We start from the raw sequence: 18652 nt of genomic DNA on the forward strand, positions 1-18652 counted from the left end.
ACCCTGCTGGCTCCCCCCGGCCACCACTTGCTCCTCTCGGCCTGCCCGCCAGCTAGCCAAGGGCTCCTCTCCGCTCCCTGGCCCCACTCTCTGCTCCTCTCTGCCCCCTGGCTGAACCCCAGTGCACCTCCAGCTCCGGGCAGTCTCAGCTTCCCACCACCTGAGCAGCCCCCCGCCTGTCTCCCCGGAGCTGAGCCGCCTGGGACTAGTGCAGAAGCCTGGCCAGTCTCAGCCAGGTGGAGGGGGAGACAGTGCAGAGGGCTTGGCTGGGCCCCTTCAAGCAAGTGCGTCTTGAAGGACCCCGACTGGGGCAGACCTTGGCCTGGCTGATCGCGCCACTCCCGAGGGGCCAGAGCAATTCCTGGCCCTGGGACCAGCCCTGGCTGTGCTGTCAGCTCAACCTGGCAGACACAGTCGCCTCCAGCAGGGCCAGTGAGTGTGGCCGGTAGGCAGGGCTTGGGGGAGGGAGTCTGTGGAGAGCCTGGGGGGGTGCTGGGCTATGAAGGGGCAGGGAAGATCTGTGTGTGTTGGGGCACTAAGGAGTGGGGGTTCTGTGGGGGGTGGTGGGCAGCTGTAGTGGGGATGTGGGCAGGGGTGGTGTTGTGCAGGGCATGTGCATTTGTGGGTGGGTCTGGGGGGGCGCTGGGTATAGTGGGTCCGGGTGGGATCTGGCCATAGGAAGTCGGGAGGGCTGTGTGGCGTGGCATGGGCCCACTCCCAAGGGGAATGGGCACACTGGCAGCACAGGGCCGGGCCGGCCACTGTGCATCTGGCAACTGCCGGTTTGTAAATAGTGCCCTCACATTGGGTGGAGCGGTGCTTCCCCTGCCATGCCATGCCCCATTGCCTCTGGCTGGCCCCTCGCTCCGGGGACTAACCTCCCCGCACCATGCTCCATTGCCTCCATGAGGGCCCACAAATATGTTTAGCACCAGGCCCACAAAAGGTTAATCCGGCCCTGCTCCTGCTATTTCTGCTCAAGCTACTGTACAAAAAAAAGCAGTGTGGACATTGTGGCTCGGATGGCAAATATCAGAACCCCCAGGTCTGCGCTCAGGTGGCTAGCCCAAGTCTCCACCAGAGCTGCAATGTCCACACTGCTATTTGTAGCGTGCTAGCTCTCACTGACTCATTTCCCGGCCATTGCTGGGGCTTCAGGCACTGGAGCAGGTCTGTCCCTCCTATTCTCTGCCTGTGACAGTCTAGTCTCATGTGACCTCCTTTGGTCTCATTTCAGTTGTTGGGTTTGGTGTACAGATGCTGGGTGGTGCTGGTGGCCTGTGCTATATAGGAAGTCAGACTAGATGATCTAGTGGTCCCTTCTGGCCATAATCTCTACCAGGGCTGGGAGGCTCCCAGCTGCAATGTACACAAACTCTAAGTAACTTGCCCAAGGTCAGACAGGAAATCTATGGCAGAGAAGAAAATGAACTTGGGTCTCCCAAAGACCAGACTAGTGCTCTAATTACTGCACCATTCTTCCTCTCTTCCTACAATATACTGTAAGGGGAAATTCTGCACTGGCAGAGGAGATGGAGTAGGTGACCTACTCATTTTTCCTCCTATCTCTACATCAGTGAGAAAGGATTCACCTTCTCTTTGGAGAGAAAGGAAAACATTTAAATTATTCTAATGAAGGAAAGTGTATTAAAAATTAATTTAAAAAATCAGCCATATTAAGAGGTTTGTCTAGCATGCAAAAGAAGCTTGCCATTCTGGCGAATTGGCTTTCAAGAGAAAACCCAGAATTATATGGCAGAAAAGCAGGTTTGGGTTTTTGTTTTTTTAAATGTATATATTCAGTGGTTTAAGATGGGAAATTCAGTAGGATTTCTAACTCCCTTAGGCTCCTTTGAAATTTCTAACCTTAATTATTATAACAAACTGTTTAAAAAATAGTTGGAAAAACAAATCGTAATTACTTCAAATCTCAGCCAAGAAAATGCAAATCTTCCCTCGAAGACAGAAATTTCCACCTGCAGTGGGGTATAACCTTTCATCCTAATTTGTTTCAATAGATCTTTTACTACTCTACAAACATTTTTGTAAGAGCAGGAGTTGATCAACCAGTTTATGCAACCATCGGTGTTGGTGTCGTGAACACTGTCTTCACAGTTATCGCCGTAAGTAAATATCTCTGTGTTAGATAGCTTGATAGCCCAGTCAAAAGAAAACTCACTATAATTTGATTATAAGAAAAAGATTTAATCATGGTATTGGAGGGAGTTGTGGAGCCAAGAAAGTCACAAAGAGCTGATCCTGCAAACCTTATGCACAGGAAAAATACTTACTTGCATGAGAAATGATTGCAAGGCCAAGTCCCAAAGTACAAACTGCACTATCAAATGTACTGAGAATGAAAACTCTGCCTGGTTCTGTACAAATCATGAACCTCTACTGGTTTGTGTTTTCTGCAAAAGTAAAACTTGTGTCAGTTGTTAAACTGAGTCCTGGAGACTGAAGTTCTCTTGCTTATAGTCTTAAGAACATAAGAATGGCCATACTGGGTCAGACCAAAGGTCCATCCAGCCCAGTATCCTGTCTACCAACAGTGGCCAATGCCAGGTGCCCCAGAGGGAGTGAACCTAACAGGTAATGATCTAGTGATCTTTCTCCTGCCATCCATCTCTACCCTCTGACAAACAGAGGCTAGGGCACCATTCCTTACCCATCCTGGCTAATAGCCATTAATGGACTTAACCTCCATGAATTTATCCAATTCTCTTTTAAATCCTGTTATAGTCCTAGCCTTCACAACCTCCTCAGGCAAGGAGTTCCACAGGTTGACTGTGTACTGAGTGAAGAAGAACTTCCTTTTATTTGTTTTAAACCTGCTGCCCTTTAATTTCATTTGGTGGCCCCAAGTTCTTATATTATGGGAACAAGTAAATAACTTTTCCTTATTTACTTTCTCCACACCACTCATGATTTTACATACCTCTAACATTTCCCCCCTAAGTCTCCTCTTTTCCAAGCTGAAAAGTCCTAGCCTCTTTAATCTCTCCTCATATGGGACCCATTCCAAACCCCTAATCATTGTAGTTGCCCTTTTCTGAACCTTTTCTAATGCCAGTATATCTTCTTTGAGATGAGGGGACTATATCTGTACACAGTATTCAAGATGTGGGCATACCATGGATTTATATAAGGGCAATACGATATTCTCTGTCTTATTCTCTATCCCTTTTTTAATGATTCCTAACATCCCTTTTACTTTTTTGACTGCTGCTGCACACTGCGTGGACGTCTTCAGAGAACTATCCACGATGACGCCAAGCTCTTTCTCCAGATTAGTTGTAGCTAAATTAGCCCCCATCATATTGTATGTATAGTTGGGATTATTTTTTCCAATGTGCATTACTTTACATTTATCCACATTAAATTTCATTTGCCATTTTGTTGCCCAATCACTTAGTTTTGTAAGATCTTTTTGAAGTTCTTCACAGTCTGCTTTGGTCTTAACTATCTTGAGCAGTTTAGTATCATCTGCAAACTTTGCCACCTCACTGTTTACCCCTTTCTCCAGATCGTTTATGAATAAGTTGAATAGGATTAGTCCTAGGACTGACCCTTGGGGAACACCACTAGTTACCCCTCTCCATTCTGAAAATTTACCATTTATTCCTACCCTTTGTTCCCTGTCTTTTAACCAGTTCTCAATCCATGAAAGGATCTTTCCTCTTATCCCATGACAACTTAATTTACATAAGAGCCTTTGGTGAGGGACCTTGTCAAATGCTTTCTGGAAATCTAAGTACACTATGTCCACTGGATCCCCCTTGTCCACATGTTTGTTGACCACCCTCAAAGAACTCTAACAGATTAGTAAGACACGATCTCCCTTTACAGAAACCATGTTGCCTTTTGTGCAACAATTTATGTTCTTCTATGTATCTGACAATTTTATTCTTTACTGTTGTCTCAACTAATTTGCCCAGTTCTGACATTAGACTTACCAGACTGTAATCGCCAGGATCACCTCTAGAGCCCTAGTCTTGTCTATAGAACAGCTACAATGTGGGGAACACTGGTAAATGCTTTTCATTATTGCCCTGCCAGTGTGCCTCAACCTCTGTCTTATCTCTGATATTATCTATTGTATTTATATAGCACCCATCCTGGTAATATCTAGATGATGTTCTGTACGACCAAGAGGATAGTTCAAACTTCATGGCCCATTTGATCAATAGTCTTTCTGCCTAGAATGCCAACAAAATTCCAGTTAGTAACCAATTGAGGTTCTTTTCATGGGGATACTTAAACAACAGGTACTGGATACAGAAAACCAAATAATTTTCCTTAGGCCTCCAGATAGCCTTCTGATGATGAGATTACTTTCACCCACTAACAACCAGGAGTGGATTTGAACCATCAATCCACAGCTGTAGAACTGTGTAGCCTACCATCACCAAGCCTGTAAGCCACCCCAGTCTCTCTGGACAAAATTGCTTTCATGAAAAAACACCAGCATTCCCTATTAGAAGGTGGTTTGTATAGTTTATTGTGAAATGAGGGGTTTAGAATGAGTTCCTGTGACAGCCCTTTGTATGTTCTACTGCCATGGCATATCAGTTACAATCATGTTTAGCTTGCTGCCTGATGACATTTACTCTTCAATTCTTTGAGCATGAGTATTTAAATATTACCTAATATTTGTCAATCAGTTACATACCTACTGTCTGTTTTCCCAAACCATTTGCACTGTGTTGGACCTTGACAAAGGGAGCAGAAATAGCAATCAGAATTTGCAATCTGCAACCCAGCGAGATGAACTGCTTGAGCTAAAAGCCCCATTTAACCTCTAGGAAAATAGATGATCATGTCTTATCAACAGTCTCAGAGTGACCACTGCTTAGGGATCTGTAGGAGGCAAGTAGTGTTCCTGGCCACAGGGAAGAGAGGCCAGCCAGGGACTCATAAGTGGAGCAAGTCCTGAGATGTTCTGCAGGAATAAGTAGGTAGATTGAGGCCTCATATACAGTAGGAATTTACATTACTATAGCTATGTCTCTCAGGAGTGTGAAGTCCACTACACTTATTAGGGAAGGTCTTCACTACCCGCTGGATCGGCAGGTAGTGATTGATCTATCGGGGATCAATTTATCACATCTCGTCTAGACGTAATAAATCGATCCCTGAACGCGTTCCCCATTGACTCCGGAATTCCAGCTCGCGAGAAGCGGAAGCGGAGTCGACGGGGGAGCAGCAGCGGTCAACTCGCCACCATCCTCATGGCCAGGTAAGTCGACCTAAGATACACCAACTTCAGCTAAGCTATTCACGTAGCTGAAGTTGCGTATCTTAAGTCGATCTCCCGCCCTCCCAGTGTAGACCACGGCTTAGCAATACTGACCTAACCCCTGGTGTAGACTGTGACATGTTGACAGAAGGTCGAGGACATGGATCACCAATGCCGACTGGAGAATCACTACTGTCAGAATAGGTAGTGTCTACACTGAAGCATGATGCAGCTGCGCCGCTGTAGTGTTTTAAGTGTAGACATACTCTGATACAGCTGCACTTGCGCAAACCCTAGAGTAGACCTGGTACATTAGTGTAAGCCATGACTTGTCTGGTGCATATTACCCCGGTTTGAAATTTGCACTGGTACCGTGTATCCAGGTGGATTAAAAACCCCAATGTAGACAAGGTCAGACTAGTAAAATATCCCCAAAAGAGGTACAAGCTTCTTCCACTTATCTCAATGGGTTGCTAAATGTAAAGGATCACTGGGGCACCTTCACCAGAGAAAAATCCTAATTGAAACCAAGAAAAGCTGCATTCATGCCAGCCACAATTTAAACTGATGAACTACATCTACACGAGGGGTTTGCACTGGGGACTAGAATCTACTCCAATATGGACAAAGCCTCTGTCTCTGAATACAAAAATTCCATGATGAATCACTTTACTTTGGGAAGACAATCACCAGAATAAGAACGGTCTTGATTTTTTTTCTTCAAATTGGAAGGTTAGAATCTATAGAAAATAACCTGTGTGAGAAAGCAGCGGAGATACCTTTAGTCTTTGGAATATGTGAGTTCTGCACATCCATGGATTTGCATTGTCCTTTGCTATGTTGCTCTGTGCAGTAGCTGGTTAACAATCTCCACCAGCAGATATCATCATAGTGTAAATTAAGGATCTTCATTCAGTACCTAAGTGCAAAGCTCTAACACATGAGTTAAAAGAGCAAAACCGTTAGCTGATAGCAGTAGTAGGCTGTTATAATCTATGAGGACCAATTCCTGGAAGGGGACTTGATGTAGGTTTTATATATGTGTTACTAATTGAAGACTGCAGGTTTGATAAAGCCTAATATACATCATGAATTTCTACAGGTCTTCCTTGTGGAGAAAACAGGGAGACGGTCCCTCTTTATTGCTGGTTTGATAGGTATGCTAGCAAGTGCCGTAGCCATGACAGTTGGACTTGTGCTCCTGGTGAGTTGTTTTTTTTCCCTGGTTTCACTCCATGGTTTGGTTTCTTGTCTGTTTGCATACAAACATATTGCCAATGACTCTATTTAACACTGAGTATGTTGCAAGTTTATTTCAGATAAGGAGATCAGAAAATAATCCTCCCTCATGCAAAATTTCATAAGCATCATCCAAATCACATGATGAACTCCCAGCTCACACACACATGTTACACCTTGCCTTGTGAGATGATCTCACACAACATAAGTAAACTCTGATGCCTGCTTTGCTAACCCCATACAGCTTTGAGAATGTTGGAACTTCTACCATAATGGACCAGTCCTTCAGAGAGTGCATTTAAGAACTTTCCATGTAGTACAATCATCGGCTAATTTCAAGACATTTCATAACATTGACAGTTATGCACACTATGGCAGGTATAATAAAATCTCATGCTTCAGAACATAAGCTGATCACTATAGATGTTAGGAAGGAATTGTTCACTACACCAGGCAGTGCTCAGTTAACCTGTGTTTTCACTTTCCTCTAAAACATCTGGCACTAGCCTCTGCTGGACCCAGGATATCAGACTTGCAGGGTCAATGGTCTGCTCCAATATGACAATTCCTATATTCTTATTATAAGCCCCAGCCACAACCACAGACTGTATACCTTCATGCTTTGTAGAAGCACCTTTTCTAGAAGTGAATCTAAGCATTGTGGTTCTGTCCTGTCTCTCGTCCCTGTACTTGCAGTTTTGAGTCTTGGGGTGGGAACCTTTGTTTGGAATTAGGAACAGGCTATAACATGAGAATACATTTATAGGGGGATTCAGAGGGGAATGTACATTTCGGTGGTGGATCTTCTGAACCATTTGAGATTCTCTCCTCACTAATAAGAATAGAATTTGGTATCTGCTAGAGGGCAGAATTTGTCCCAATAAATTAATCAAATATATGTCTTTGTGACTTTGTGCTTTGGAATCTGGAATCAAATTCTACCCTCAGTTAAACTAGAGTAAATCCACTCAGCCAAATACATAGGTGATGCATAAGGCTATGAATCTTACCTGTCAATGTGTAAATGTAAGGGAGTGAAATACTAGCCCAATTGAAATCAGTGGCAAAATTCCCACTAATACCAATACGGTCAGGATTTCACGCTCTGAGCCTAACAGAATCTGAGTGTAAGAGATCTAAAATATTGGTGTAAATTACATGTAAATAAGATGTGATGTAAAGTAGCAGGTGACTTTCTTTCATAAACACCCTCTTACACTCTCCTGGTAGTTGCTTCCTCTGCTACTCTCCTCTCTCTGGCCACTCAATGGGTGCATCTACACTGCACACTTCCTTCAGTGGCATGCAGTCTATATACCCCTAGCACAGGTATACATAGCGGTGTAGCTAGCGAGGCGCAGCTTAGGCAAGTAGAATAAAGACATGCCTGGAGGGTGTGGGCATGTATGCAAGCACATACCATACCCATTCTCTTGTTGCCCAAGCTGTGCCTCTGCCTTTACCCAGCTATTCTGAGCAGCGTAGTGTCCTGCTGCCTTTCCCCATCGAGGAGAAATGAGCCAGCCAGAGCCTTTCCCCCTTGCTGGAATCTCTCTCTGCTTCCACCCCTCCGCCAGAGCCTTTCACTGACACATGTAGCTACGCCCTGCAGTATGGATGCGCCTTGCTTTTCACTGTGGTGTGTAGCTGCACATGCACTACACGCTGCTGCCAGGGGTCTATGGTGCCAGGGGTCTATGGTGCCAGGGGACTAGGTGCCAGGGGACTATGGTGCCAGGGGACTATGGTGCCATAGTGCAAATATAATCAGTATATGTTTCACCTGCTTAGGGTACATGTGCGCTGCACAGCTCTGATTGCAGCACACGTAGAGGCACCAGAGCTAGCTTTAATCTAGGTACCGATAATAGTGAAGCTATAGCAGCCTGGGGCTTCAGTGGGGGCTAAACAAGCCCCCCTGGGATCCTGGGTAGGTATTCAGGTGGCTGGCACATGCTGAACGCCGCCGTGGCTTCTCTGCTCTGGTACTAGATGGATTAAATCTAGCTTGGGGATGTCTACATGTGCTACAATTACATATCCCCAATTTATAGTCTAGACATACCCTTAGATTCCCTGTGACTCAGATTCTTTATGGTCCAAAGCCTCATCCGGTGAAAACTGGCATCACTCCATTGGCTTCACTGGAGCTATGCTGTTTTACACCAACTAAGGATCTGGCTCAGTGGATCACATCCAGAGGTGATGCATAGGGATATAACTTGCATTTGGGTCAGTGGATGGGGATCTAAGCAGTCTACAGGCACTTCTTCTCACTGATGTGAACCCAGAGTAATTCAGCTCATGTTAATGCAGCTACTTTGGATTTACCCCAGTGTAACTGAGATCAGTAAATGGCCTGCTGCCTTTAATCCATTACAAGTTTAATTCGGGATGTCTGTTGCTTTTACCCAGCTTGTCTGAACTGAAAGAAACTTCTGCAGCAGCTCAACAATTCAAGAAATTAACAGTGATGAAAGATGACTGTATTGGAAACCTATACTCATGTTGTGAATTCACTTTTACTTACTTCTGTTTATAGAGCACTTTTGCTTGGATGAGCTACGTGAGCATGGTCACAGTTTTTCTCTTCGTAATTTTCTTCGAAGTCGGGCCTGGACCAATCCCCTGGTTTATTGTTGCTGAACTGTTCAGTCAAGGGCCCCGCCCTGCCGCCATAGCCATAGCTGGATTCTGCAACTGGACCTGCAACTTCATCATTGGAATGTGTTTCCAGTACATTGCAGTAAGAAAAGTTCCTAAAATCTTGCACATGACAGACACCCTCAAAACATTGGTTGAGATTTCCAAAACAGTGTAGGGGGATGGACACACATATCTTCCATTAAAATTAACGGAAGATGGGTGTCTAAATCTCTCTAGATTGCTTTGAAAATCTTAACATTTGCAATACAAATGATAAGGAAACCATGGGGTTGTTATTAATTCATCACTGTGGTTTCATTTTTCCCATTACAGGATCTGTGTGGCCCTTATGTGTTCATGACTTTCGCCGTTCTGCTCTTCGGCTTCGTTTTATTCACACACTTTAAAGTACCAGAAACAAAAGGAAAGTCTTTTGAAGAGATTTCAGCTGAGTTCCGCCGCAAAGGGCGCTCAGCAACAAAAGGACCCAAAGCTGCAACTGAACTGGAGGGTTTGCGAGGCAGCCAGGAAGCATAAAAACCGGCAAACTGTGTACAAGAAGGAGAGTAAAGAAATATATATTTTTAATGCATCTGAAAACACCTTAGACAAAAGCATGGTTTTGTAAAAACACCGCTGATCAAAAACCAGTAGGTCAAATCAGTATCATGCTTCTGACTGATATACCTGGTAGTGTATGTATCTACTGCCCCTGAGACTAACCTGACGTTATGGTCTAAGGGCTCAGTGTATCTTGGTGTTGCCCTAAAAAGACATAGGAAAGAATGGAAGGAATAGATACAGAAAGGCTTCCATGGTGCACTGAATTGATTCAGTACAGTAACAATCTTCATTCGCTGGAGACAGGTATACACCAACCAAGAGCATAATGCAGAAGGGGCAAAAGAAAGAAAAGAGATGCTGCAATTTATTCTTATGGATGGTTTCATCCTTTCTTCCCATGCCTGTTTCTTCCTTTGCTGAGTGATAGGAAGCCTGGGAAAACCAAATGCTACTGTAGTTGTCATACTAGTATAAAGACATAACTAGCTGAAGGTGCTAAATATAAAAGAGTGAGTGAATTTGCCACCTGATCCTACAGTGGTGTAGCCTGGCCTATATTTCTTTCCTCTCTAACTTTTACTCCTTTGATGTTAAGGCTTCAAGACTAATTCTGGACTCATTAAAGACAATAGGAGTTTGGTCACTGACTTCAGTGGGACCCAGATTTGGCCCCATAGCATATATTCAGGTAATAAGATTAACACAATCAGCTAAATTCATTCCTGGTGTAATTCTGTTATCTTGGCTGCCATTATACTGGAAAGGAATTTGAGCAATGACTGTCATGTGATACACTGATCACAGGTTAAGCGGTAGCTGAAACTATGCATACAAGATCACGTGAAAACCAGCAGTGCCAACTGAGATACCACAGAATAGGAGGTCAGACCTTAAAACACTTGTTCACAAGTAAAATGGTACAGATGTGACAGGAGGCAAGTATCAGAGATTGCCAGTCAAGAGTTTTATACGGTACGTTAAATAGTAAAATAGATATTGTGAATGATATTAGGCTTGTGCCTTCAATGTTATTATCTTTGCCTATTCCATAAAAGTGCCATGAACAATGCTGTCGATGTTTGTTGGCTTTTGTTGCTACTTTCCCTAGGTCAGTCTTGACTGTGGGAGCTAGACCCCTTGAACGTAAGAGCTAGTGTCTCAGGACGAGCTTTTCTGATGCTCAGATCTCCCTGTGTTGCAATCATTGCACTGGCCCTGAGCAAACTGATTTTAAAATGCGCTGTGTAGCGGTTAGAGTACAGGCCTGGGGGTCAGGAATCCTGGGGCCTGATAATCTTGAAGTAAATGGGAGTTGTGTGTGCCCTAGTTTATATTCCTGGCTCTGCCACTGATTCACTGTGTGACTTTGGGTAGATAAAGCTTCAGTTTGCCCATCTGTAAAATGAGTACAATACATGGATGTTGTGCAGCTTGACTTTTTAGTATTCGGAAAGCACTTCAAGAGCCTCATTGGGAAGGCAAAGCATTATTAGATTGAAAGCCTTCATGGGGCTGATACTAAGGCTATGTCTTCACTGTAGAGTTAGCCTGGATGATTGGCACCTGAGTTAGCCTCGTCTGGGTGTGAGCATCCCCACAGCAAAGCTCTACCTGCATCACTGTGTCCTCACCGGTTCTGCACTGACCCATGTGTCCCATGGTTCTTTGTGCTGAGATGTTCTAGGATTCTTTCCCAATCAATTGCAGGAGAACCTGTCTGTCCTTTGGGGGAATTGTGGGACAGCACTGGAGAACTGGATAGTGAAAGAACTGATAGTGAAAGCGTTTATTAAATTAATATATTTATTAATATAACTGGAGCTGCAGCTAGCAAGAGATGTCAAGAGTAACAAGAAGGGTTTCTTCAGGTATGTTGGCAACAAGAAGAAAGCCAAGGAATGTGTGGGCCCCTTACTGAATGAGGGAGGCAACCTAGTGACAGAGGATGTGGAAAAAGCTAATGTACTCAATGCTTTTTTTGCCTCTGTCTTCACTAACAAGGTCAGCTCCCAGACTGCTGCGCTGGGCATCACAAAATGGGGAAGAGATGGCCAGCCCTCTGTGGAGATAGAGGTGGTTAGGGACTATTTAAAAAGCTGGACGTGCACAAGTCCAAGGGGCCGGACGAGTTGCATCCGAGAGTGCTGAAGGAATTGGCGGCTGTGATTGCAGAGCCATTGGCCATTATCTTTGAAAACTCGTGGCGAACGGGGGAAGTCCCGGATGACTGGAAAAAGGCTAATGTAGTGCCAATCTTTAAAAAAGGGAAGAAGGAGGATCCAGGGAACTACAGGCCAGTCAGCCTCACCTCAGTCCCTGGAAAAATCATGGAGCAGGTCCTCAAAGAATCAATCCTGAAGCACTTGCATGAGAGGAAAGTGATCAGGAACAGCCAGCACGGATTCACCAAGGGAAGGTCATGCCTGACTAATCTAATCGCCTTTTCTGATGAGATTACTGGTTCTGTGGATGAAGGGAAAGCAGTGGATGTATTGTTTCTTGACTTTAGCACAGCTTTTGACATGGTCTCCCACAGTATTCTTGTCAGCAAGTTAAGGAAGTATGGGCTGGATGAATGCACTATAAGGTGGGTAGAAAGCTGGCTAGATTGTTGGGCTCAGCGGGTAGTGATCAATGGCTCCATGTCTAGTTGGCAGCCGGTGTCAAGTGGAGTGCCCCAGGGGTCGGTCCTGGGGCCGGTTTTGTTCAATATCTTCATAAATGATCTGGAGGATGGTGTGGATTGCACTCTCAGCAAATTTGCGGATGATACTAAACTGGGAGGAGTGGTAGATACGCTGGAGGGGAGGGATAGGGTACAGAAGGACCTAGACAAATTGGAGGATTGGGCCAAAAGAAATCTGATGAGGTTCAGTAAGGATAAGTGCAGAGTCCTGCACTTAGGACGGAAGAATCCAATGCACCGCTACAGACTAGGGGCCGAATGGCTAGGCAGCAGTTCTGCGGAAAAGGACCTCGGGGTGACAGTGGATGAGAAGCTGGATATGAGTCAACAGTGTGCCCTTGTTGCCAAGAAGGCCAATGGCATTTTGGGATGTATAAGTAGGGGCATAGCGAGCAGATCGAGGGACGTGATCGTTCCCCTCTGTTCGACATTGATGAGGCCTCATCTGGAGTACTGTGTCCAGTTTTGGGCCCCACACTACAAGAAGGATGTGGATAAATTGGAGAGAGTCCAGCGAAGGGCAACAAAAATGATTAGGGGTCTAGAACACATGACTTATGAGGAGAGGCTGAGGGAGCTGGGATTGTTTAGTCTGCAGAAGAGAAGAATGAGGGGGGATTTGATAGCTGCTTTCAACTACCTGAAAGGGGGTTCCAAAGAGGATGGCTCTAGACTGTTCTCAATGGTAGCAGATGACAGAACGAGGAGTAATGGTCTCAAGTTGCAGTGGGGGAGGTTTAGATTGGATATTAGGAAAAACTTTTTCACTATGAGGGTGGTGAAACACTGGAATGCGTTACCTAGGGAGGTGGTAGAATCTCCTTCCTTAGAGGTTTTTAAGGTCAGGCTTGACAAAGCCCTGGCTGGGATGATTTAACTGGGAATTGGTCCTGCTTCGAGCAGGGGGTTGGACTAGATGACCTTCTGGGGTCCCTTCCAACCCTGATATTCTATGATTCTATGATTCTATGAACTATCAGCATTCCAGTGAGTGATTTAGCCTACATCCTCACTGCAAAGATGGCAGGTTCCTTCCAGACCAGCTACAGCAGAGTGCAGGCTCTAACCCACCCCACCCTCCTCCCAGCTAGCCTGGGCTTAACACGCCTCCAAACTCAGGAAAAGGTTTTTGTGTGTAGACGACAGAGGGTTGGTCTAAAAGCCACAAAAGCATTTGAGCTAACTCTGCAGTGAGGACATACCCTGTCTTTTAACAGGGTGCTGCAAATGTTTCAAGGCAAAACAAAATCAGAATTTAGCAGGAAGATGCTCTTTGAGACATTCATGTAGATTGTACAACATGAGATACCAAATGTTCATAAGTTTTTATATCACTTGCAGCTGAACTCTGTTCTGCATTATGTATATAATTCACACTGTTTCATAAAGAGGGATGTCGGTGGTGTTAAGTCCGTATAAAACATCACTGTCAAGCTGAGCTAGGTTTAAAGTAGTGTCTTAGAGGGGAGAGGTCATTTATTACCAGTAAATCCACCCAGTCTTGGGCTATTTCTACATGGTCCCGTAATTCAGACTATGGAGGTGTGAACTGCAAGTACACACGAAAGTGCTGTGCTGAAACTGTCCCGTATGGGCACTGCTGCCATAGACTGTTTGAAGAAAACTACCCCCACATGAACTTAAGTACCTTTTAGTTCACACCTGCAGTATCCACGGGGTAAGGGGTGGGTTTTCAGTGCAGCTCTTTGGTATGTGCTGCAATTCATGCCCCTGTAGTCCAAACTACAGGGCCATGTAGCCAAGCCCTTGGTTTTCCTGTTTCCTGTAAGGGTTGTATGTCTGTACAAGAATGATAGTGAAAGCGTTGATTAAATTAATATATTTATTAAATTATACCAATTGAAAAAGCATGGACTGATAAATGTACACCTGAATTTTAAGTAACGTCTCGCCAAAGAGTCAGAAGCCCTTTTGTAAAATGGTTCCCTAAATAGAACTGTCCATTAAAAGTACTTTGTAGTTTTAAGCAGTCTTTCTCTCTTCATTTTACCCCACATTATTGTGAAGCTTTGTACTGAAGTTTGGAGTGTTGTCTCTGCCACACTATCTGAAGTGGTTCATGACTGTGAATGCCAACCTCAGGGCAGAGTATAAAAAAGCAGGACTGAGACTCCCAAACTGGTGGTATGTTCTATAACTAGATTTCACCAACCCAGTAACAAATGTAAACTCCTGAAGCATTATAGCAGTCTTACCACAGAGTTCTAGACAATCCCTTGGGCACGCCGGTGTACCTTGCCACCCCGGAAAGCTGGACTTAGAGATAATTGGTCACCATAAATCAAAGATCACAAAAGATTCAGGTTGCTTTCAGTCCCATGAGACCAGCCACTTACCCCAGGTCAATTTGTACCTCAGATCTCACACCAAAGACGTCGCTTGTAGCCAATGCTATGGTAAACTAAGGATTTATTAACTAAGAAAAGAAATAAAAGAGTTATTACAATGTTAAAGCAAGCAAACGTAAATACACAAATGAGTTACAGTCTATGGTTTTAACAGGTGACAGAGCTGTAGTAATCTGTCAGCTCTGAATGTCTTTTAGGGCTACCCCAGGTTGACCCTGGGGATCTCTACTTCTGTTTCGTAGCTCTGGCCCTGTCAGAGTCCAGACAGCAAAAGAGATGAAAAATTTTCTTGTTGGGTATCTTTATTTCCTTCTTCCAGCATTCACGCTGATGGGATGAGCCCTTTTGCACATCGCCTCTTCATGGATGTGCAGGGGCAATTAGCAAAATCTTTGTACTGTGATGTCCCACAATGGCCCATTTAGTTTTGATAGTCCTTCCTGATGGGCAAGAGGTAATACATTTTCATAGGGATTTAGCATTTTTCACAAGGTACAGTTTTTTCTTGTTTGGTGAGTTGCATAGTTCACAATATATATTTTACAGCTATAGCACAAACACTGTAGAATGACCTTATAGCATGGGAGATTGACACTAATATATGTAGATTAATACATGTAGCGCCTTACAAGCATTTCATAAAGGACTAAATACTAAACACATTGTTATAAGTTCAATACCCGTCTTAACCATGCTAGCACACGGGTGAGCTGGACTGGTTTCCAGCAATGAATTTGTCAGTGCTTGGCTGAGGCCTTAAAGCCTTGGCAAGAGCTGGCAGCTGGTAAACCAGCATCACTGTCCGTATGGCTTGGAGAAGGAGTCCAGCAAAGGTAGCAGCCACTATCCCACAACAGATTCATTTCTTATCTTTTCTGTATGTATGACTATTTTTCCTATGTGCTGCTGCTAACATTATGTGAATCAGGCAGTGCGAATATGCATCACCTTAACACACATTCTCAGCTCCGTTGGTACAGAGCTTCTGGGCAAACTTTGTCAGCTTCTCAGCTAATGCTGACACAAAGGAAAGCATCTCAATGCTTTTACGGTCTATGAGCTACAGAATCACGGTGGGGAATCCCATCTGTGCTCTTGGTGCCATTCCTGAACAACATTCCTTGATCAGTTTTATTCCAAATCATTTCACTCCCCGCTAGACTCCTCTAGAGAAAAGGGCTATGTGTACACAAGGATTTTTCAGACACAAAATTCCCAGGGGGTGCCCCTCTGCCAGTGGTAGCATGGTGCAGGCTGTAGCATTGAAAAGGCTGTTTTTATCACTGTGTGGACCAACGCTGACTAGATTATTAACACTATATGACACACAAGCCTTTATCTATGTTGTAGGGTTAATGTTCTACGTTAGGCCAAGCTATTGCAAGTGTACTTTACCATGTCCAGTGACTTGCAAAGAAAAAGGTCATTACAGAGTTTGTTAAATCTAGAAACATGTTTACTGCTGTCTCATCACATCAGTTTGGCACTTAGACCCTGTACCCCTTATCTGCATGATCCGGTTTAAACTTGTTCCTGATATACAGCTTGTCCAGTCTTGATTTTTATCTCTAAATGTTACAGTTTTACCAATTTGCTAATCATTAAGATAATTTAAAAGACCAAGTCATGCTTATTAGCTAAATGGTTGTTGCACTTTAGTTAACATGCAAAGGATGTTCCCATGCCGCAGTTAGCTAATAACACATTATAATTAATAATCCCTGGAAAAGCATCCTGTCAGCAAGAGCTTTGATGGTGTTTTCCTAATGCACTGAGATTATTGCCATTAGGACTTTTCTGTTGTGTCAGATAAATGACTGAACACATAATTTTAAAATTAGCTTGATTTCCCTAATCCAACAAGATCAGGACATTTGGACCCATTAACTTTTTTTTTTTTTGCATAAATCTATTGCAGATTTTTCTGTACCACTTCATGCTGTTTTGCACAATTTCCTTCCAACTCGGTATCCTCTTTCTACTGAATCAAACAACTGATGAGAAAGAGGCTGAGTCAATAGTTCTGCTATAAATTCAGGGCCCAGTCCTTTGAGGTGCTGTGCACTTTCTAAGGTGTTCATCTCCCACTGAAGTCATGGACAAGTGGGAGCTCCTTTGTGAAAGTTCTCATGAATCTGGCAGAGATCAAGGCCCTGATTCAGCAAAACACTTAAGCATGTGCATAATTTTATACAAAACCCATTAAAGTTAAGCACGTGCTTACGCCAGAGATTTTCAAACTGTGGAGTGTGCACCACTAGGGTGTGTGAAGGAAACTTCGGGGAGGCAAGTAGTGATGCCAGGCAGCTCGGGCTAGCTCTGCACATTTGGGGTTTGGGGAGGGAGTGCCACATCCACCCCCTGACTCACTTCAGCAGGCCACCCAGCCTGTGGGTCAGTGTCAATGCCTCCATGCCCAGTGCTGGCTCCGCCTCCATGCCCACTGCCTTCTCCCACCCCGAAAACCCCTAGTGGGGAGGGGCAAGTATTGGGGGTGCACAACCAAAAATTGTAACTAAAGGAGAGGACTTGGCTCAAAAGAAGGAGGACCTCATAGAAGAAATGGTTGTAGGAGACAACCTTGATTCAGGTGATCATGAGCTAATTCAGTTCAAACTGAACGGAAGGATAAACAAAAATAAATCCGTGACTAGGGTTTTTGATTTCAAAAGGACTGACTTTCAAAAATTAAGGAAATTAGTTAGGGAAGTGGATTGGACTGAAGAACTTATGGATCTAAAGGCAGAGGAGGCCTGGGATTACCTCAAATCAAAGCTGCAGAACTATCGGAAGCCTGCATCCCAAGAAAGGGGAAAAAATTCATAGGCAGGAGCTGTAGACCAAGCTGGATGAGCAAGCATCTCAGAGAGGTGATTAAGAAAAAGCAGAAAGCATACAGGGAGTGGAAGATGGGAGGGATCAGCAAGGAAAGCTACCTTATTGAGGCCAGAACACGTAGGGATGAAGAGAGAAAGGATAAAAGTCAAGGAGAGTTGGACCTTGCAAAGGGAATTAAAACCAATAGTAAAAGATTCTATAGCCATATAAATAAGAAGAAAACAAAGAAAGAAGAAGTGGGACCACTAAACACTGAGGATGGAGTGGCGGTTAAGGATAATCTAGGCATGGCCCAATATCTAAACAAATACTTTGCCTCAGTCTTGAGGCTAATGAAGATCTTAGGGATAATGGTAGCATGACAAATGGGAATGAGGATATGGAGGTAGATATTATCATATCTAAGGTAGAAGCGAAACTTGAACAACTTAATGGGACTAAATTGGGGGCCCACGTAATCTTCATCCAAGAATATTAAAGGAATTGACACATGAAATTGCAAGCCCATTAGCAAGAATTTTTAATGAATCTGTAAACTCAGGGGTTGTACCGTATGACTGGAGAATTGCTAACATAGTTCCTATTTTTAAGAAAGGGAAAAAAAGTGATCCGGGTAACTACAGGCCTGTTAGTTTGACATCTGTAGTATGCAAGGTCTTGGAAAAAATTTTGAAGGAGAAAGTAGTTAAGGACATTGAGGTCAATGGTAAATGGGACAAAATACAACATGGTTTTACAAAAGGTAGACTGTGCCAAACCAACCTGATCTCCTTCTTTGAGAAAGTAACAGATTTTTTAGACAAAGGAAACTCAGTGGATCTAATTTACCTAGATTTCAGTAAGGCGTTTGATACAGTGCCACATGGGGAATTATTAGTTAAATTGGAAAAGATGGGGATCAATATGAAAATTGAAAGGTGGATAAGGAATTGGTTAAAGGGGAGACTACAGCGGGTCCTACTGAAAGGTGAACTGTCAGGCTGGAGGGAGGTTACCAGTGAAGTTCCTCAAGGATCAGTTTGGGGACCAATTTTATTTAATCTTTTTATTACTGACCTCGGCACAAAAATT

At 44.0% G+C, this 18652-nt stretch overlaps 1 protein-coding gene across 3 annotated transcripts in view; it reads left to right on the forward strand.

Moving 5' to 3' along the window:
- SLC2A2 (solute carrier family 2 member 2) overlaps nucleotides 1-14361 on the forward strand; it is a 29815-nt gene extending 15454 nt beyond the window's left edge. For all 3 annotated transcript variants that reach the window (XM_073359397.1, XM_073359398.1, XM_073359399.1), the window contains 4 exons: nucleotides 2019-2123; nucleotides 6342-6443; nucleotides 9021-9224; nucleotides 9458-14361. In XM_073359397.1, coding sequence (XP_073215498.1) covers nucleotides 2019-2123; nucleotides 6342-6443; nucleotides 9021-9224; nucleotides 9458-9661 — 615 coding nt within the window. In that variant the 3' untranslated portion in view covers nucleotides 9662-14361. The remainder of the gene's footprint in view (nucleotides 1-2018; nucleotides 2124-6341; nucleotides 6444-9020; nucleotides 9225-9457) is intronic.
- The last annotated feature ends 4291 nt before the right edge of the window (nucleotides 14362-18652 follow it).

This window comes from Lepidochelys kempii, chromosome 9 (genome assembly GCF_965140265.1).
Source record: "Lepidochelys kempii isolate rLepKem1 chromosome 9, rLepKem1.hap2, whole genome shotgun sequence".
NCBI lineage: Eukaryota > Metazoa > Chordata > Testudines > Cheloniidae > Lepidochelys > Lepidochelys kempii.